General features: G+C 42.7%; 1 protein-coding gene across 1 annotated transcript in view; it reads right to left on the reverse strand.

Annotated features, from left to right (window-relative positions):
• The window catches only part of LOC308095739 (uncharacterized protein), a gene marked incomplete at its 3' end in the record, with an annotated part of 42194 nt that extends 20597 nt beyond the window's left edge, over positions 1–21597 (reverse strand). Inside the window, exons 1-10 of the mRNA XM_080442778.1 lie at positions 21464–21597; positions 18663–18970; positions 17265–17391; positions 16551–16645; positions 16285–16472; positions 14065–15268; positions 13582–13683; positions 11955–12056; positions 7117–7281; positions 1627–1770 (exon numbers count right to left, since the gene is read on the reverse strand). Of these exons, the coding sequence (XP_080298904.1) occupies positions 1627–1770; positions 7117–7281; positions 11955–12056; positions 13582–13683; positions 14065–15268; positions 16285–16472; positions 16551–16645; positions 17265–17391; positions 18663–18915 (2380 nt within the window). The 5' untranslated portion in view covers positions 18916–18970; positions 21464–21597. The remainder of the gene's footprint in view (positions 1–1626; positions 1771–7116; positions 7282–11954; positions 12057–13581; positions 13684–14064; positions 15269–16284; positions 16473–16550; positions 16646–17264; positions 17392–18662; positions 18971–21463) is intronic.
• Positions 21598–22165: the final 568 nt, after the last annotated feature.

Here is a 22165-nt window from a genome sequence, read left to right on the forward strand (position 1 = left end):
ATTTAAGTTCATAAAGTTAACATAAGTATAACTAAATGCATTTGAAATTAAATAAAAATTGTACTTTTCAGGATTCCAATTAAAAAAAATAGCACCAGAAAAAAATCTGGATTCCAATAAAAAATATAGCAGATCTACAAGCTCAAAACTCGTCGCCCTGTGACACGTTTTGAGCTTGTAGATCGGATATTTTTGCTACTTTTGTGATACATAGAATGGCGAAAAAAGTTGAAATACGGAGATAAGAGGTGTCTGCCCGACAATATATGCAATGTGGCCCTCTGGAATGAGTTTGGAAATATAATGGCTCTCTCCATCATCAAAGTTGCCCACCCCTGACCTACGCAGATGCACTGCAGCGCAACACTGGAGAGCCGAAGACCCTGATGTTAGATAGGAGGGTGTGGAGGGCAACGATTCAAGAGTCCCGAATTGGTGTTGGCTAGACCACAATCTTGCATCGCAAATTAACATCCTGTGAGTATAACCTTGTTTCTTTGTTACGTAGTTACGTGTTGGTTACTCTTGTCCAGAGTAGCCTACCAGAGACGGCACAAGCATTGCATTGCATCTGACTGTCATTGTTGTCACTTAAAGACTCAGAAACCATATTCTTCCCATATTCTTCTCAGATTTCACAAGAGTTATCAGTGTGCGTTATGGTTCTGTGCATACCATTTGGCTCTATGGTGCATAGCACACGCTCGCCTCACCCCTCTGGGCTGAGTAAACCTACATCATCAACAGTCTCACAGCCAAGGTGATGATGATTGTGTTGAATTGTGCTCCTGACTATTTATGTTCATGTTAGCCTTTTTTTTTTAAATCATTTAGATGACATTGGCTATTACTTTCTGTGTGTTTCACGGCGTGTAGCAATCGTAACAGCTTTGGTCTCCAATTCCTTTATATTGTGTGAGTGTGCGTGTGTTTATTCCCTGTGCTGTGAAATATGTGCGCTTGGCTTCTTTTTAGGCTATAATCGCTATATCATGTCAAGTGGCCGTGATTAATATATTTCCACGTTTCCACTATTCGTATGCAACTGGAATACAAAATCACAATAATGAAAGTGAAGCTATCATAATGCACTGCTGTTGCACCATTGTGGTCTATGGTAATGAAGTGATTTTTTTCCTAGAAATGTTCTGTCCAAAAGATGAAAAACATGTACGTGTCATTTGTATACACATTTTGGTTCGCTTTAAGGCAAATTTCAGAACTAGCCTTTTTCAAAACTTTCTATGATATTATTATATCCAAGGATGAGTGGTACAGCAGAACAAGCCAGCGGTAGTAGCGGTCCATGCGCTAGATCGCATGTTTTTTATTGCGTTCATATTGACAGAAAACTCTCCACAGTGTTTGTGTTCGATGTTCCATTTGGGACAGAAACACTGTGGCGTGGTTTCTGTCATTATAAGCGTCAGATATAAAAAATGGCGTCAGGATATAATAATGTCATACAAAGGTAAGAAAAAGGCTGGTCTGAAATTCTCCTTTAACACAGGACTGTGTGAACACAAACCAGATCTAATGAAAAATGCAACAGTGTAACAGTTTGGTCCTTGGTCTGGACCTCTTTAGCGGACTTTGGGTGTGAAAGGCACCTAAAACAGTACATACCTATCCTGTACAACTTTACTACAGGCTGCATCCTTGCATCAAGCAGTCCACGTCCCTGGTCGATCTCTCGCTGAACCTCTGACAACGTTGAATATCTTTTGGAGGCCATCTCTCCCGTTTGTGTAGACGTCTCTCTGTGGTGCTCTGTGGAAATCACCAGTAGAAATAACGCTTAGTTATCATTCAGTAACCTTACATACTGTACTACAAAAGATCACAGTAGAGCTTCAACAATGCAGTGACAGTTCAGTATCTTCAATAAAAATGTAATCAAATCACTTTGATTGGACATACACATTTTAAATGTGCGTTTCCAGGGCTTGAAATTGCGACTGTTTTGGTCGCAAATGCGCCTGAAATGTAATCTGTGCGACCTAAAAACTATGATTATTAAATAATTGCTGTGGCGCGTTGAGTGATACAAAATGAGCGCTCCCTGCCATCCAGAATAACAAACGTGCGGGTGCCTTCCCCTCTGAGCTGCCAGGAGCTCTTGGTGCTAGCGTTAGCATGTAGATTGTTTACTCATTGACACAATGGAGCGAAGCGTCACTGAGTGAGCGCTGCTGCTCCGAGTCATTCCAGCGCTTTACGCGCGATCTCACTGCGTGTCAGAAAGTTCAAGTATTTTTCTGTATCCATGTACTTGTATTTTTCCCCTAATAAAACATGTATATATACACACACATATAGTCCTGTCTGTCTGTCTGTCTGTCTGTGTGTGCGCAGAGATCGAGTGATAGGAACTCATGGCTGATATATTTCGGCCTTTGAGTTTTGAAACTGTTGTAAATATTAAGAAAAAAACAACACAGGTGAAGAAATCAGTATAGAATCCTCCTCCCCTCTGTGAAGAGATGGATGGATGATGGACATAGTGTCAGGACACTACATTTTAAATTCTGGCCCCAGCATATTGTATTAAGCCCAAGTGGTGGCCTACCATGTATTCCGAAGGCCACTTTCACTTTGTTACCTGTAAACCGCTGTTATATTGTTTTTTATTATTTACAAAATCGATTACATATTGATTCTCCTTCAATTTGGGTGGGTGCTCCTGAGTAGTTTTAACGGGAACACCAGTGCTACCAAGTGAAAAAGGTAATTCCAAGCCCTGGTTTCTAAAAACAACATTCCACCAGATTGATGAGGCCCACTGTGCACGTAAGAGAGATTAATGCTCATCCATGCCACTAATTACACACACACACACACACACACACACACACACACACACACACACACACACACACACACACACACACACACACACACACACACACACACACACACACACACACACACACACACACACACACACACACACACACACACACACACACACACACACACACACACACACACACACACACACGCAATAGTGCAACGCTAATTCCTGCAGGATTTATCCACCTATTCCAGCTTTTTCTGGCACAGGTTGTTGATCTGGGCTCCCGAGACTGGGGGGGGGGGGGGGGGGGGGGGGAGACTGTAAGTAGGTCTCCCCCCATGAGACTTGTTGACAGTCAACACACGTGCATCCGATCAACCCAGAGGGTTTCTTAGTTAAATCGATCAACCCAGAGGGTTTCTTAGTTAAATCACTGCTTCTCAAAAGTCAAAATGAGGGGTCATTAGGGGGTTCTAGGCGACCCCCAGCTAAATGATTGATTACATTTCTAACCTAAATGGTACATACCTTAGTGTTAATGTAACCCTGAGTGTGGCATACTGGTTCTCAGTGTGTACAAATGGATCATTAGCATACTGGTCTGTAACTGTGAGAGTGCACAGTACACATAAGTATATAGTTTATTTATCAGCAAAAGTTTAACTGTGCATACAGGGCTGGGTTTAGAATCTATTTCTGCAATCAAATAATGTGTCAGATCTAAATGTGTTCTTTTCTCTGTCCCTCATTGCAGGACGTTGGAGGAGATTGTTAGAGACCGTGCATATCCAGCTTTCCTCAACGCTCTTCATAAAGATAAGACAGTGCAGTTTAAGTTTGTACATTATTCAGTTCTAATCATTTATCCCATCTTTCTCCACTGTGCTCAGGGGAATCATAAACTATAAACTGCACTCATTATATCCTTTTCAATCACTTTCCATATGAGACATTAGCCGCAAAAGACAACATGACTGTTGTTTTGGTATAAATGTAGCTGGCACACGTTGGACAAAACTTGAAGCCTGACTTTGACAACATCAACATTGTTTTATCATCATTCATTTAATTCTGTTAGAATGTTGGAACTGCCCTTTATTACAAGTAGTTTGTGCAGTGCCGGCAGCTGACTCACTCAGCTGTTGATTGATTGCCTGCGTTGGCTACACAACTCACCGTTTGATCAACAACAACACATGAATTAAAAGGTAGGGTAAGTGATATTTTTTGCTTATTTTATTTGTATGGTTAAAAAGGTTAAAGTGCTATATTCTGATAGTAATCATTGCTACAGAGCGTTTGTTCGGTCACAGGGGTCTCTCAAGCTCTTTAGTAAACAGAATATAGTACATTTTCAGGTAGGTGACAAAATAGCCAATCAGGAGAGAGCACTGAAAATATATTTTCTGTTTAATAAAGAGCTCGAGAGACATGGGAGACTCCTTTTACTGACTAAACAGTCTATAGCAATGAGTACTATCACAATATAGAGCTATTTAACACTTATTTTAACCAAAGTAAAATCACTTACCCTACCTTAAACTAGTGCTATAGTAGATATGCTATTTTCACTAGTTTGAGTCCCGGGCAAACGTCTAATTTCTCTTTTGGGTCTTGAGCTAAAAAAGTTTGGGTATCACTGATCCTGATTACATGATTCCAAAGACAATATGTACCTATTTGTGTGAGTTTTGCAGAATTTATAGGAGCAACAGCGTTTTGAAGTAAACACAAAAATAGATGAAAATACAGTCTGGCACAAATGGCCGGGCCTATGTGGGGAGTTAAGCCATGATCCAAGGAATTCATTGGAAAACTAGAAAAAGTGCTCCTCGGAGCACTGGTCTCCGCCAGGTCAGGTAGGTTATTGTGGCCTCCTGGTGGCGCTATAATAAGCCAATGTGAAAAGGGGCGGCATTTCTTCTTAGGCCTTGCACGGTAATCGGACACTGCATTCATGATTTGAGGCATTTTGTTCCAAAAATGTGTTTTGCTAAATTAGAGGTGCTGGTGGCGCTATAACAGGCCAATGTGAAAAGGTTGGCATTTTTTCCACGGCCTAGTGGGAATATGTGTGCAAAATTTTCACTCAATGATTTGAGGCATTTTGTTCAAACGGACCTATCCAGCAAACTTTGGAAGCCAATGTTAGCCAATTAGGATGGAATATGAAATATCGGACACTTCCATCTTGATCACATGACTATAGAGATACTGTGTACCGATTTGCGTGATTTTTGGACAGATTATGAAGGAGTAATAGCAAAACATTTGTTTTACAAAAGTCAGCCTCCTGGTGGCGCTCTAAAAGGCAGATGTGAAAAATGCATGGCAAAGGTTTTTCCTTGGCCTCTAGGGAGAGTGCGTGCAAAGTTTCACGCAGATCGGTGCAGTTATAGGTAAAAATGCAAATCGGCCTGTTATAGCGCCACCATGAGGCTGATTTGAACATTTTCAAGCGGCATTTCTTCCTCAGCCTAGTGGGAATGTGTGTGCACAATTTCACGAAAATCGCATGCTGCGTAGATGATTTGAGGCATTTTGTTCAAATCGGGCCAATCCTGCAAACTTTGGAAGGCAACTTTAGCCAATCAAGATGGAATATGGAAAATCAGACAGATCCGTGTTGATCACATGACTATAGAGACACTGTGTACTGATTTGCGTGATGTTTGGATAAAATCTGTAGGAGTAATATAAAAAAATGGGTTTTGCACAAATCGGCCTCCTGGTGGCGCTATAACAGGCCCATGTCAAAAACTTGGGCCAGAGGTTCTGAATTGGCATCCAGGGAGTGTGTGTGCACAGTTTCGCAGCGACCGGGCCAACGGTGCCGGAGAGAGTCACAGACAGATGGACACACGGACGGACACACACACGGACGGACGGGGTGCAAAACATACTCTCTCGCCATGCCTTCGGCCTGGCGGAGACAAAAATGATTTTTATTGTATGACCTACGGCAGTGGTTCTCAAACGTTTTCATGCCAAGGACCCCCAAATTGATATGCATGTGGCCTCGGACCCCCGCCTGAAAATATGTTATGCCAGGGACCCCCAGAGGCAAAGATTTATGATAAAAATGTTTGCCTTTAAAAAAGAAAAATATTTAAAGATTTGCACACATTTTCAAGATTTTTTCAAAAATAGCTGATCTACAAGCTCATAGCACGGCACTCGGTGCCGTGCTATGAGCTTGTATATCTGCTACATATGGATAAAGTGGTTCAAATTTTAATGCCTTATTAACAAATTTAGCTGAGAACCCCCTGGTATCCCCCCGAGGACCCCTGGGGGTCCCCGGACCCCACTTTGAGAACCAATGACCTTACGGTTCAAGAGGCAATCATCCAAAATGTGAAGCAAGCTGCTAGCCCCACCGTGAGGCCCATTTGAAAGGTTTGGGGTGGTGGTTCTTCTACTGGTGGTGTGTGCAAAGTGTCATGGCAATAGGGCATAGACATATAAAGGTAGACGCCTCCTTCGGCTCTGAGGCATTAGTATCACGGGGGCCATTTTAGCGTAGGAAAGCTTCCCTGAAGCTTCCGCGTGTGTCACAGAAGGGGGCGTTCGGTAGGCCAATCAGAGGCAGGTGGGGGCGGGACAACTAGATTCTGACAGGTCTTAGAAAATAAAAAAAAACACTGTGATTGGCCAGTAGTCAACGCGCTGTGAGCGCTGTGATTGGCCAGTAGTCACTTTGAGTGTCCGTTTGCCTACGCGAAAATGGCGGCCGCGATACGAGTTGCTCCAACGAACTGCAGAGGCCAATGAGGTATCAAGGTTTCTATATCTATGCAATAGGGCATAGGAGTGGCGGCCATTTTGTGGTTCCACACATAGAAAGCACTTTTTTTTCCCCCATAGAGATTTCCAAAAAATATTTATATGAATTATTTTAAGTCTGGAACAAAGCCATCCTGGTGAATAATGACCATAACACATCTGATTCTGTGTCAAAGAATATTTAATTATATGATATACTATAGTTATTAAATACCCTTTTTTGCAAATATGTATGACACAGAATCAAATGTGTTATGGTCATGGTTCAGCAGGAGCCTGGAGGGCTTGGTTCCAGGCTTACAATAATGAAAATAAATATTTTCGGAAATCTCTATGGGAACAATGTATGGGCTTTTGATCTGTGGCACCACAAAATGGCCGCCACTACTATGTCCTATTGGACACTGTGTTCATGATTTGTGGTATTTGTTAGCAAAACAGGCCCCTCCCTCCCGCAAACTTTGAAAGCCAATCGTAGTCAATCAGAAGGCCATCTGAAAATTGGATTGTACGCCCTGTGGTTCAACAGTTACCTTCACGTTCGCTCAATCTCGGACGGCCACGTTTACGCTTCTTGGGTTCGATCACCACACGCTGTGCCGCAGGGGAGGGCAGACAGACAGGATGCTTTCGAGGACGGCCACGGCCACGCTTCTGAGGTTCGACCACCAGTTGCTGTACCGTCATACTGGAGACATCTGAGAGAGAGAGAGAAAGGGAGAGAGAGTGAGAGAGAGAGGACGCAGGATTTAGTATTATTGTTCATCCCATTAGAAATAATCTCTCAAGAACAAATTCTGCTCTGCGTTTGAATCTGTCGGGGGGGGTTCGTCATATCGCGTACGCACTGGCCTACAAGTGGGCGTGCCTTCAGATCAGGAAGCAGGCCGCGCTTTACCCAATCAAATGTAGTGGGCGGGATTTACGTGTCTGCCGATCCTTCCCCACTAGAAACAAACCGAAACTCATTTAACAATAGCGTCCTCGGAGCAGACAAAACCACGGAAAGATATTCACATTTTAACTTGCTCTTTCATCATAGAAACAAGTGGGCTTATAACCAAAACGATCCATGTTCTCTGGGAGAAGTGGTGTTAGTGTTCCGTGTAGAAATATTGTTAGTGGGAATGAAAACATAGTCGCACCACCAGAAGTGAAAGGCAGACCAAAACCCCGGTTTCCTTGCGCACGTGTGCTACGTCGACTTCCTCCCAGAGCCAAGTGAGATAGTAAAAAACAGCAGAGGGCACTGTTTTTCCTTTTCATTTGGCGATGGGTTCCCAGATTGCATTAGAAATAATGTGGGTCCCCACACATTTTTAGCAATGAATTTCCAAAACTTTTCCAAAACTTTTCCAGAATATTTAGCCCAATTTCCAGGCCTATATAACAATCATTCAGCGCAATAATGCGTCTCTTACTCCTATGTAGAATGCCCAAAGATAGGCAGTGTAGCAAAAATAAAGCATCGAATATAGAATAGTACAATTTCATTCAAAATTTCGTGCAAAATTAGGGCATAGCTCACTGGAAGACTCATTATGGCATCCGTATGACTTATTTTATTTAAATAATATATGCCATCACACAGCCCGTTCGGCGAAAAACTACTTATGTTACATATTTCGTGTAATGTTATACATGTTTATGAAAATGTTTTGTATTAACAAAATCAATAGCCAAAAACAATGCATAGCCAAATATTTTTCCAGGACCCTTGATCAATTCCAGGACCTTTGATCAATTCCCAAACTTTTCCAGTACTGGATTTTTTTTTTTTTCAATTTCAAAATATTTCCAGGAATTTCATGACCGTGGGGACCCTGAGTATGTCCAGTGGTGGAAAAAGTACTCAAATCTTTTACTTAAGTAAGCGTATCAATACTGCATATAGAAATACTCTGTTGCAAGTAAAAGTCAGGTAATCAAAATTTACTTGAGTAAAAGTACAAAAGTATTGGCATCAAAATGTACTTAAAGTACAAGTATTCATTATGCAGAATGTTCCATTTCACGTTTTCAAATGTTTACAAATCTTTTGAAAATAGCCGATCTACAAGCATGCTTTGCCACAAACTGTACAAATAAATGGCTTTTCCCCCATTTGACCACTAAAATCAAACTCAGCGAGCAGATGGAGGTTCTGGGTCTTTTCATAGACAGTAAACTGACGTGGACTAGCCATCTGTCCAACATCTCTAAACGCGCTGGACAACGTCTTGGAGCACTGCGTAAGCTGGCCAACAAGCTTGATGCTACAGGCAGAGCCAACTACAAGACCCAGGTCAGGAGTATTATGGAGTACTCCTGCCTAGCCTGGATGAATGCCTCTCAGACCACTCTCAGGCAGCTAGACATCATCCAAAAAAAAGGCTCTAAAAAATCATCAGGGTGGATGAGGACAGGGTTGCCATATCTGCTTATTATAATTTCCCCGCAAGATTTTATTTGAAAATAGCCGGTCTACAAGCTCACAACGCGTCGCGATGCGACGCGTTGTGAGCTTGTAGATCTGCTATTTTCTGAATAGCTGATGTATATGTTTAAGTGCTCATGTGGCCCATAGTGGCTTATTTTGGGCTGGTTTTCCTAGACCTGGTTGCTTGTTTCTCTCACAGAATCTGGCAACACTGGATGAGGACCATGCCCTACAGCAATACGCCATCAGTAAGCCGAGTCATCGTCGAACAGTTGCAGCAACAAAGAAAGAACAAGTATTTTTCTGTATCCATTTGTGTGTGTGTGTGTGTGTGTGTGTGTGTGTGTGTGTGTGTGTGTGTGTGTGTGTGTGTGTGTGTGTGTGTGTGTGTGTGTGTGTGTGTGTGTGTGTGTGTGTGTGTGTGTGTAGATATAGAGTCATAGGAACTCATGGCTGATATATTTTGGCAGATGTGTTTTGAAAACTGTTGTAAATATTCAGAATCAATGTGTAGCCTATTGAGAAATGTATAGGCCTATATGACAACACAAAACAATTTAACCTGATCATGTGCACAGTGAGTAGGCTATATGCAATAATATGGCCATGCATCCAATCAACCCAGAGGGTTTATTAATTAAATCACATCTTCTCAAACTGAGGGGTCAGGCGACCCCCAGCTAGGCGACCCCCAGCTAAATGATTGATTACATTTCCATCTCTGGTACCCCAATCTTAGGCCCCGTTTAGACTGCAGTCACGTCCAGTCAAATCTGATTTATTTCTCAAATCTGATCTTTTGGCCTGACTGTTCACACTGCATTTGCAAGTGACCAGATCTGATATGTCACAGATCTGTGTGTTCAGACTGATTTAAACAACGTCAACCCAAAGCCGCCCTGCGCCACATATCTGCTTTGGTTACCGTGGTAACGACGTAGGTGTCTTGACTTTCATCTCTTTATATGTGTTCTTCAAATCCTTTATTTTCCTCTGACACTGAACAGATAGGACCTTGTGAACCCATTTTCTGCCATGCGGCGAGATATGTCTTCATATATTGCCTTGTTCCTGTGCATTCCTACAAGTTTCGCTTACTGAGGCATCCCCCTAAAGTGCTAGGAGACATTGCATTTCTCCATCTGTCCACTGAATGCTGGTCACCATTTATTCTGTAAAATTATCGCGCTCTGTAATGACGTAAGTTCATCGGATCGGATTTGGACAGTTTGATATGAGAATTGGGTGGTTAGATCAGGTTACTGCGTTCAGACTGAGACGCATCTTTAGGTATCAGATTTGAATCCACCTCGGAATGTGTCTCAAGTCTGATTTCTAAAAATCAGATTCCATGTGACCTGTCTCTGTTCAGACTTCCTAAAACACATCAGATTCCAATCTGGATATGGCACAGATCTGATTCAGGCTGGATTTGGCTGCCAGTGTAAATGGGGCAGTTAACACATTTTGCTGAGGACCCCTTGGTATCCCCCCCAAGGACCCCTGGGGGTCCCCGGAACCCACTTTGAGAACCAATGACCTACGGGCTCAAGAGGTTATCGTCCAAAATGTGAAGCAACCTGTGTTAGCCCCCTCTCATGAGGCCCATTTGAAAAGTTTGGGGTGGTGGTTCTTTCTTGGCCTACTGGTGGTGAGTGCAAAGTGTCATGTCAATAGGGCATTGCAGTGGCGGCCATTTTGTGGTTCCACACATAGAAAGCAGGCGACAGTGGCTCAGGGGTAGAGTTGCCGGATGGAAACCGCAAGGTCCCCAGTTCGAGCCCGGGCTCCCCCAGAGTTAGTGTGTCTAAGTTGAGCAAGACGCTGAACCCCTAATAGGCTCTATTCACAGCAGCCATATTATGAAGACATTCACAGGTGTTACCAATGATACTAATGAAGGCTCTGTCTGTTCCATTCTGGTCAAACAAGAGTCAGGGTGCTGATATTGTGCATATCTACAGGTGGGGTCCAGGGACCCTCATGGGCTTCCAAATGGCCCCTTACAGGTGTGTAACTCTGAGAGTGTACAAATGGAACCAAATGGACCCGTAAGGGTCCATTTGTACACTCTCAGAGTTATGGGGGTCGTGGAAACCACTGTGCTAGACTAAATGGAACAGAGCCTTCATTAGTATCATTGGTAACACCTGTGAAGGAAGTGATAATATGGCTGCTGTGCATAGAGCCTATCGCTCCCGATGAGCAGGTTGGTGCCTTGCATGGTTTCCTCAGCCATCGGTGTATGAATGTGTGTGTGTGAATGTGTGAATGTATGTAAAATGTATGTGAATGTATGTAAAGCGCTTTGGATAAAAGTGCTATATAAATGCACCATTTACCATTTTAGAAAGCCCATACATTTTTCCCTTAGAGATTTGGAACAGAGACATACAGGCTCCTGAATGAATAATGAATAGTGAATAATGACCATACAACATTTGATTCTGTGGCAAAAACATATTTGAATATTTAATTATATTATATATTCATATATTATTATCAAATACCCTTTTCTGCTGTTTTCAAATATTTATGACACATAATCAAATGTTTTATGGTCATGATTCACCAGGAGCCTGGATGGCTTGGTTCCAGGCTTAAATTAATATTTATATGAATATAAATATTTTTGGAAATATCTAACAAATTAATGGGCTTTTGATATGTGGCACCACTAAATGCCCGCCACTGCTATGTCGTATTGGACACTGTGTTCATGATTTGTGCCTTTTTATTTGCAAAACAGGCCCCTCCTGCATACTTTGAAAGCCAATCGTAGCCAATCAGAAGGGCATCTGAAAATTGTATTGTACGGTTCAACAGTTATAGGCCCAAACGTGAATCGGCCTGTCATAGCGCCACCATGAGGCCAATTTAAAAAGAAAATGGGGCAGAGGTTCAGGTTGTCAGGTTTGATGCGGTCTACATGGGTAAGAAAGCAGAACTCACCAATGGGAGTGTTGGGTGTCTGCTGTAGCTGGTTGATCAGAGGGAACGTGGCACTTACAGCTGGCCCAATCAGCTCCTCTTCTTTAATACGGGTGGGAATTTCTACACAAGGCAAACAGGACAGTGATCGGTACACTACACATACACACGTGTGTGTGTGTGTGTGTGTGTGTGTGTGTGTGTGTGTGTGTGTGTGTGTGTGTGTGTGAGAGAGAGAACGAGCAGTGGTGTAAAGTAACTAAGTACATTGACTCAAGTACTGTACTCAATTACAATTTTGAGATACTTTTACTTTACTGGAGTATTTCCAATTGTCTATATTTTTACTTCTAATCCACTACATCTCAGATGAAAATATTGTACTTTTACTGCACTACAAATATTTGAAAATTTAAGTTACTAATTTTACTTTGCAAGTATAAATTATTATATTATAAAACATACATTAACCACCTATGGTTAACCACCAGCTATTTATACCTAGGCTATTTGAAAATAGCAGATCTACAAGCTCACAACACATCGCAACACGTTGTGAGCTTGTAGATCAGCTATTTTCAAACATTTTGGTACTTTTGGTACTTTAAGTACATTTTGATACCAATACTTTTGTACTGTTACTAAAGTTTTTTTTTAATTCCGAACTTTTACTTGTAACAGAGTACTTCTACATTGCAGTTTTGATACTTTTACTTAAGTAAATCATTACAGTAATTTTTCCAGGAGAGAGAGAGCGAAAAAAAGAGAATTTCTGACCGATGCACCCGCTCAAAATAATTAGGTACCATTAAGTCTCAGATAGTACTGCATTATTACCGTCCATTTCTGTATAAGTCTGCAAAATTTCCATTGAGATTCAAAAACATTATAAATAAAACAGAATGAGAGAATGAGCGAGAGGGGCTGTTTATTTGTGAGGAGTTGCACAGTGCAAACACACACACACACACACTCTCACACACACACACACACAGGGTTTGTTTATATTTGCAACGCAATGCACAGCGCCAGAAAGAACACACACACACACGAGAGAGAAAGAGAGAGAGATACAGCCATTACTGCACCACGGACACTCCCACAACACAGAATCTGCTGGACGGCTTGACAGTGGGTTATTAACTAGATTATGCACATACCTGTGGGTAACAACGTTTTGAAATTACGTTTTCACGTGAATGTAGCCATAATATTCACATCTAGCCTGGTTCCAGACCATAGACCCCGCCCACTCTCTGAGTGAACTGCCTCTCTTTGTCTGGTGTTGTAATGTGAACCTAGGATTTATTCGGTACAAAATGTATTGTCCAATGAGCGTCGGAGGTGGGGGTGAGTCTAACGACAAGCCAATCAGCGAATATCTGCTAAAACAAGCTGTGCGATGACGTCAGATGTAGATTTATTTTGCAAAACAGGCCACTCCGCGCAAATTTTTAAAGCCAATCGTAGCCAATCAGAAGGGCATCTGAAAATTGGATTGTACGCCCTATGGTTGAATAGTTATAGGCCCAAACGTGAATTAGCCTGTCATAGCGCCACCATGAGGCCAACTTTTTTTTAAATGGGGTAGAGCTTCAGGGTTGTCAGGTTTTGGTTGCGTCTACGTAGGCTAGAAAACAGAACTCACCAATGGGAGTGCTTGGTGTCTGCTGTAGCTGGTTGATCAGAGGGGGCGTGGCACTTACAGCTGGCCCAATCAGCTCCTCTTCCTTAATACGGGTGGGAATTTCTGCACAAGGCAAACAGGACAGTGATCGGTACACTACACATATATGTGTGTACATACATATATTTTAGAATCAGAATCAGGTTTATTGTAACATCACAGGTTTACAAGGTAAAAAAGTGGGTGAAATTTGTTTTTGTACATCGTTCCCATCGCAACGTTAGCGTTGACTATTCAAAAAGAGCAGATATACAAGCTCACAGTCACTTTGTGCCACACTGGGAGCTTGTATATCTGCTATTTTTGAAAAATGTTGAACATTTATGCAAATCGTTGAATGCAAATCACATCAATTTCCCCTCATAATAAAAAAAAAAGAAAAAAGAAAGTGTAACAGTGTAGCCCACATTGTTAGAGCCTGGGATTTCTCTGTGTCAATCTTACCTCCAGAGCTGTCACTGAGGCTCTTGTCTTTGACTCCGTTTGCTTCAGGCCCCTCCCTGTCAGCCTGGGAGAGGCTATCAGGAGACTTGCAAACGTCTTTAGGGTGAGACTGGGAACCCTGGCCGTTGGTGGACACCTTGCTTCCCTCTGGCTGAGAACCACTCCTCTTTTGCTGTGTCGACGGCAATGCGTCCTTTTTCTGGAGCGGCCCAGGGCTTCTCTCGCTTACAGACCCCACGATGAGGCTGCTGCTGCCCTCCTCCCTCCCTTCCATCTTCAAAGGCTCAGGGGACAACACCTGGCTCTGGGAGAGAGCCAGGCCCAGAGCCGAGCCCTCACGCCCCAATATGTTCTCTCCTTCCTTCACCATCCCCACCTCCTTCTCTTCTTCTTCTTCTCCAGCCTCGTCTTCCTCATCCATCACGTCTTGATCTAATGACAGCAACTGACTGGGAACAGTAGAGAATTGTCCGGGCTTCAGCAGCGACTGAGTGTTTAACTCACTCTCTGTAACGCTCACAGAGTCCCCGCTTGATGTCTGAGAGAACACAGACTGGGACATTGAGGCTAAACTACCATGTGTGGCGGTCTGAGGGGTCTGCTGGACGCAGTTGCTGGACAGTGGGTCTACCATGTCGGACTTGAGCAGAGCGCCATGCACCTTGTCCTTAGGGCTGCTCATTGGGCTGCCGCCACTTGCGTAACTTACGTTCACATTTGTCACATTCCTGGCCATCGGCATAGATTCCTTCACTTCAGACCTCTGTGACGACGGAGCGCGTTCCTCCGTCCTGACACCTTCACCACTGTGTTTTAATGAGGAGGGGGCGGCTTTGGGTTCGGCCGCCGTTTTCGGAGAGGAGGAGACGCCGTTAGGCTCGCTCCTCTGACTGAGGCGCGACATCACAGAGTGGCCGGTGTCAATGCAGAGCGCTTCGTCCAGACCCTCTATCTGTGTGGCCTGGCTGTCATCCTCAGGCTGCTCTGAGGCCGGCGGGGCCACAGTGCTGCTCTCTGTGTTCACAGTGAACCGCAAGGGCAAAGCGGACAGACTTGACTCAACGGGCGGCGATGGCTTCTGGTCACGCAAGGATGGTGTCACCGGCTTCCTTTGTGTGTGTCGTGGAGCCACGCTGCTGCTGCTGCTGCTGCTGGTGGTGGTGCTGCTCACAGCTGCCAGGCTCTGGGTTGCGACCAACACATCCTGGGGAGGAAACAGAACAGAGAAATGAATCATGTTATGAAGACGTCATGGAGGTATAGTGTCATGCTGTGGCGTTAAAGAAGGCAACTTAGTCTATTCTTTACCACTTAAACCAGGGGTGTCAAACTCATTTTAGGCAATGGGCCAGACTCCAGATGTCTTGTGTGACATGAAATGTGTGACAAAAACTATCATATGTTTCACTTCATATTGTGTTCACACACACACAAACATACATACCGTGTCCATCTTTTTTTGTGCAATGAATGAGTAGGCTATTATAATTGCATAGTCTACCGATACTGTCATCGGCTTGTGTTTGAACCCCAGACTTAAATCCTATATACATGGTCGAACGAAGTCCAACCAGGGGTCTTTACTCTGCCCCCTCTTTTCCTCTCTGAAGGTAATAACATTCATTGTGGGCGTCTTTCATGTAAGTGTTACTGTGTGTAAGCATGGCCAGCTCATATACAGCTTAATTTCATGCTGGCACAGAAAAATAAATCTATGAAAAAGACCCAGTTAACATTATGACATCCAGCTGCATTTACCGTAAATTTCGGACTATAAGCCACGACTTTTTCCCAATTTTTCGACCCTGCGGCTTATATAACGGTGCGGCTTATCTATGGATTTTTACAGCTAACGGCCACTAGGGGACCTCCTAAATCTATGGATTTTACACCCGCGGCTTATAGTCCAGTGCGGCTTATATATGTTCCAAACATTCAATTTAGCTGCTGCGGCTTATAGTCAGGTGCGGCTTATAGTGCGAAAAGTACGGTACCTGTCAAAATGTCTATCTATCTGTTCTATTCAGAGGAGGAAATCTGACATAATTTAACTTCCCAAAGCGCAGTGCGTCTCGAAAACGCACTCCCAAAAAAGGCGCTGGGAAAAATCATCTTAAATAACGCACCGAAACACGTTGTTGTCCTCCTCACAAAAGTACTGTAGGATATGGTGAAGTTACCCTTTAACTATCCCAGTATTGAGGATAAAGATGTTCTTACGTGAGAGGACTCAGGCTGGGACGGCAAAGAGAGCGTCTTCTCCAAAACACCACCAGGTGAATTCCGGGACACAGGAGTGGATGTGGATGTGCGTGGTTTGGATGAGGGATCAGTCTCCATTGGCTCTTCTGCTTTTGTCCCCGATTTGTCACCTGGGGGCAGCGATGTGTCCATTGGGTTATCAGCGCCTGATGAATAAAAACACATCCAGCTCTATTCTCCAAATAATTATTGTTATTGAAGGTAGAAAGTGAACAGGTTTTTACCTCCTTCAGCCTCTGGGCCAGTAGTTGAGTTGGGGGCAATAAAGGTTGTTTTGCTCAAATTGTCCTGGGTAGGGGCCACACATTCAGTAGAGCTCCTAGGGGGGAAAAAAAACTTAAGATATTAGATTATGATTACTCTAGGACAGTGGTGGAAAAGTACTCCCATTCTTTACTTAAGTGAAATTATCAATACTGTAATGTAGAAATATTATGTTACTAGTAAAAGGCATGTGTTCAAAATGTTACTTGAGTAAAAGTACAAGTATTGGTATCAAAATGTACTTAAAGTACCAAAAGTAAAAATACTCATTGTGCAGAATGTCCCATTTCACAAGTTACAAATGTACAAACATCTTTTGAAAATAGCAGATCTACAAGCTCACATTGCAAGGCATTGTTGAGCTTGTAGATCGGCAAAAATATATACAGTACAGGGCTTAAGTGGTTGATGCATGTGTTGTGATAATAATCTAAATCTGTAAAGTAACTAAAGCTGTCAAATAATTGTAGTGGAGTAAAGTACAATATTTGCCTCTGAGATGTAGAGGAGTAGAAGTAAAAGTATTGAAAATGGGAAATACTCCAGTAAAGTAAAAAATCCTCAAAAGTGTACTTAAGTGCAGCACTTGTACTTGCTACTTTACACCACTGCTCCAGGATGTGGTCAGGTCATGCATAAGGTTGGGACTGCAGAATAGTGCTCTTGTGGCTTACTGGAGTGGACTGTGCTGCACCAGAGTGCCCTCTTCAGAAAGATGCAGCAGTCTTAGGGTGTGGGCTGGGGTCGGTTTTTGCAAAGCCTGGTTATCCAGCTCAGACACAGTGCTGTCCACACCAGCGCCTGAGAAAGATAAGACAAATAAATACATTTTAAAAATTCATCCCTTTTGTTTCACTTTTTTCATTGGTAATAAAACTGGACTATGGGCTTGAAAAGTACAGGAGGCCAGTTGTTAAGCAGCCTTTCTCAGAATAATATAAGATAAACCTCTGTGTGTGTGTGTGTGTGTGTGTGTGTGTGTGTGTGTGTGTGTGTTATTTTCTATCAATTACACACCCCACGAAGCTTTAGAATCAGCTTTTAGGTGAACTACTCCTTTAATATGACTCCAATAATAAGTGATTCATAAAGTTGCAGAGCAAAGAGAACAGGCAGCACTAATTAGCTGTGCAGAAGGTGCTGCTGTGTTGTCTCAGCAATGACCCAGCTGTCTTTAGGCCCGTCAGAATTAGTACATAATCACCTAATCACATTTGTTTTAGATAATCCCAATTATTTTGCATAATCGTTATAATTGTTTCCATGCTGAAACATGTTCATATATGAACATAACAAAGTGGAAATAGCCCATCTACAAGCTCACAATGACGTCGTAAGCTTGTAGATGGTCTATTTCTGCTATTGTATTTCTTTATTCATTCATGTTTATTTAAGAATAATTCAATAATCAATATTTCAGTCATTTCTTTGCATATTTAAGTTTCTTGTCATATCTCTGCTGTCGGGCAGAAACCAGCAAACTCCAATATGTTATTTTTTTCAGGAAATGACAAAAAACAAAACAAAAAGTTCATCATTGATAAGAACAGCTGAATAGGCTCTATGCACAGTAGCCATATTGGGAATGAATTGGGCCCCTTCCTTACTTCCTGCACAGGTGTTACCAATGATACTAATTAAGGCTCTGTTCTATTGGCTCTTTATCTGTCAGTCCTTGTCCCTTCTAATGCGCATACTTGTGGAGATCCCTGATGTCATCAGTAAATGACCATATATGGGTTTGTTTATGTCTGAGTCAGAGTGACGTGGCCGTGGTCTGCCCGCCCTCCCGCTAGCCAATTCAACATAGGATGGGTTAAATAGTTTATCACAGTTATTTCAGTGATTTTTTTTTTTGTGTGCGATTTTTATCCCACGATTTTGTAACCCATTTTTTTCACTCAGTGCCAATTGCCAACGCAGTCCTGGGCGCTACTCTCCCTCTGCCAGCCTGGGGAGAGCCCAGAACTGAGCTAATGCCTCCTTCAATGCATGAGGAGCTAGCAAGCCGCTTCTTATTATATGGTTTATCACAGTTATTCCGATAGTTAGTACGATCGCAATGGCTCTACCTGTCTCGTCAGCCGCATCGAAACGGTCCTCCTGATGGTCCCTAGTGGTGCAGACAGCTTGGGCGTGAAGCAGAGCCTGATGGTCCCCAGTATGGGAGTGAAGCAGAGCCTGGTGGTCCCCGGTATGGGAGTGAAGCAGAGCCTGGTGGTCCCCGGTATGGGAGTGAAGCAGAGCCTGGTGGTCCCCGGTATGGGAGTGAAGCAGAGCCTGGTGGTCCCCAGTACGGGAGTGAAGCAGAGTCTGAAGCCTCATTTCTCTAACTGGCTGAAGCAGAGGCTCTGAGGAGTTGCTGGAGGTCACCTCAGACCTAGAGGAGTAAACGCATGATGTTTCATTACGACAGCAAGTGCTTGATTGTGTGATTTTGATTGACTACTTTTATTAACAGTAGTTGTTAACAGTCCAAGTTGTTAACAGTACAAGCAGTGCAGTAAAGGATTTCACAAAAAGCCCCCGTAGCAGCATAAAGGTATATTTAAAGGTATATTTACGACGAGATTTCACAAGATTTCACAAAATCTCGTCTACCGAGACTTCTGGTGGGGTGCATTCAAGACAATCACGTTGCATAGTGTTCTGTCACTATGAACGTCAGATCTCACCAAAATAAAATGGAAAAAAGCTATTAAAATAATTATGTGATTAAGCGCAAGGACCCTAGGTGCACGTTTTTAGCTGTGGCGGACCCGGGATGGAGTTATGAAATGTTTCTACTGTACCATTCATCCTAGGATATCATAGAAAAGGTAAGAAAAACGTGGGGCAAATTTCCCCTTTAACATTGTGTAGAATCACAACGCTAGGCTTATAGATCTGTTCCATTTTGGGTGTATAAAGTATAAAATAAGGTATATAACTGCAACCAATAGAATATGCACTCACTCACTGTTATCATGATAGAACAAAGTCTCAGAAAACACAATGTGGAGACATTTTATTGGTTCACGGTTTAATATTGTCTCATAACAACACCCCTGGTATGGAAAAAGCTTTTAGGCTCTTGCTAGGACCCTGCATCCTCCATGCGAACGACCCACCACTCCCTCAAAACAAAGCAGATATCACACAGATGGCCTGTTTGGATTCAAAACAGCGATTATATGATAATATGTGAGGTCATATCAGAGTCCCTGCTAGAACAATCAATTGACATGAGGGTTCATGGTCTAACAAAAGGGAATTTGGGGGTCTGTGACATGAATCATTTTGAAAACCTGTGTTGTAGGGCTGTGGTTCTCCAACTGGGGTCCAGGGACCCTCAATGTTCCTTGAAGGGGTCCAAATGGACCCTCACAGGGTTTGTAACCACGGATGTAGGGGACTGACCTATAAAAGGGTTAACCTTTTAAATGCTAGGGTTATAACTAAACTCCTCACCAAAAAAGTTTGGAAACTCAACCTCGGTCGATTATTTCTCCCCTTCGATAATACTAATTGTATTTTATATCATTTTCAGTGATGCTTAAAGCCCTGTGTTCTGCAACTTTGACGCACATTTTTAACAAAGGACGCATCAAACAAACCATCGTGCTGTCCACAGGACGCACACTACTATTTCAGGGGGTCTTTGACATGAAAAGGTTTGAGAACCACTGGCTTAAACCAGTGGTTCTCAAACATTTCCTCCAAATTAAAGTATTTATCTGGCGATTCCCATCTGAAAATATGTTATGCCAGGGACCCCCATTCAAAATGTTTCACAAATACAAAATGTTTAACAAAAATAGCATATCTACAAGCTCACAACGTGTCACAATGTGACACATTGTGTGCGTGCATCACGCGCACAACGTGTCACAATGTGACACATCGTGTGCGTGCGTCACGCGCACAAAATCATTTTAACCCCTTCATCAATATTTTATACTTTAGCTATTCAAAAAAAGACTGTGCCACGCTATGAGCTTGCATATCTGCTATTTTTGAAAAATCTTAAGAATGTGTGCAAATATTAGATTTTTTTTTAAGGAAACATTTGTAACTCAAATCTTTGCTTCTGGGGGGTCCCTGGAACAAAATATTTTTAGATGGGGGTCCGCGGCCAAATACATATCATTTCGGGGGTCCTGGACATGAAAAAGTTTGAGAACCACTGGCTTAAAGCAGTTTATCTGCCGACTCCCATCTGAAAATATTTTATGCCAGGGACCCCCTTGCAAGATGTGTTGTTCCACAACAATTATTTGAAAACTGTAGTTACTAGTTACTTTGCAGTTATAAATGATTACATTATAAAACATACATTGATTGGTGTACATGAGAACAACAGTACATGGAAGTACAAATTCACAATACAAGGTCTACTAAACTGGAAGACTCATTAAGCACTGAGCTTGTTTAAGATGAGATCCCCATGCACACAAATCATGATGGCATATAAGAGACAGACAGATAGAAAAGTTAATTAACCACTTTAGCCCTATTTTAAACCTAGGCTATTTGAAAATATCCAATCTACAAGCTCACAACGTGTCGTGAGCTTAGCTATTTTCAAACATTTTAGTACTTTTACTTTTGGTACTTTGAGTACATTTTGATACTTTTACGCAAGTACATTTTTCATTCTGGACTTTTACTTGTAACAGTACTTCTACATTGCAGTATTGGTACTTTAACTTAAGTATAACATTTGAGTACTTTTTCCACCACTGCACACAGACCATGCTTGTCTTTGTTAGCCTCCCTGCTACGTTCCATTGTGTTCTTTAGGACTAGCATTAGCAGCTATGCTAGCGCGCTATGCTATCCACTGGAAACTGCTTTTTGTCCAGACATGAACACATAAATAGAAAGGGTTTACCTTCAACACACGGATGTTATCCGTTTGTGTTGTTTTAATGAAGAGCCGTTTGTTTGAATCCCGTCTGGAAGCTTTGTTTGTTCCACCAAGGCATAGCCTCGTTCCCAGCCTCACTCAGAAGAGACGAGAAGAGGCTCTTCCATGGAAAAAGACACTACAACAACAACACATTATTCCCGGGTCAAAACGTGTTCCACGCATGCGCAGAGTGAGAGAGAGAGAGAGAGAGAGAGAGAGAGAGAGAGAGAGAGAGAGAGAGAGAGAGAGAGAGAGAGAGAGAGAGTGAGTGAGTGGGGGAGAGAGAGAGAGGGTGGGGAGAGAGAGGGTGGGGGATAGGGAGAGGGGGAGAGGGGGAGAGAGGGTGGGGGGAGATAAAGGGAGGGAGAGAAAGAGAGTGAGAGGCGGAGAGGGGCAGAGAGAGGGGGGGAAGCACAGGAGAGAGAGAGAGACCCCTGTAAATAACGTTTTAATCCATGGCACCTCTCTGCATTTCAATGTTACTTTACTTCATTGCACCTTATATATAGATATATCTATGTCATATTATGGTATAGAATAATATTTATTTTTCCCCATGAGGTACCAACACTCCTGGATCCCGCATGAGTCTCCTGGTTTTTGACCAGTCTCCTGACACTCTCCTGGATCGTCATTTCTTCTGGTTTTCTCCTGGATTTGGTATCAAACTCCGTTCCCCTTAGG

Source organism: Gymnoscopelus braueri (assembly GCF_963280865.1).
Source record: "Gymnoscopelus braueri genome assembly, chromosome: 11".
Lineage (NCBI taxonomy): Eukaryota > Metazoa > Chordata > Actinopteri > Myctophiformes > Myctophidae > Gymnoscopelus > Gymnoscopelus braueri.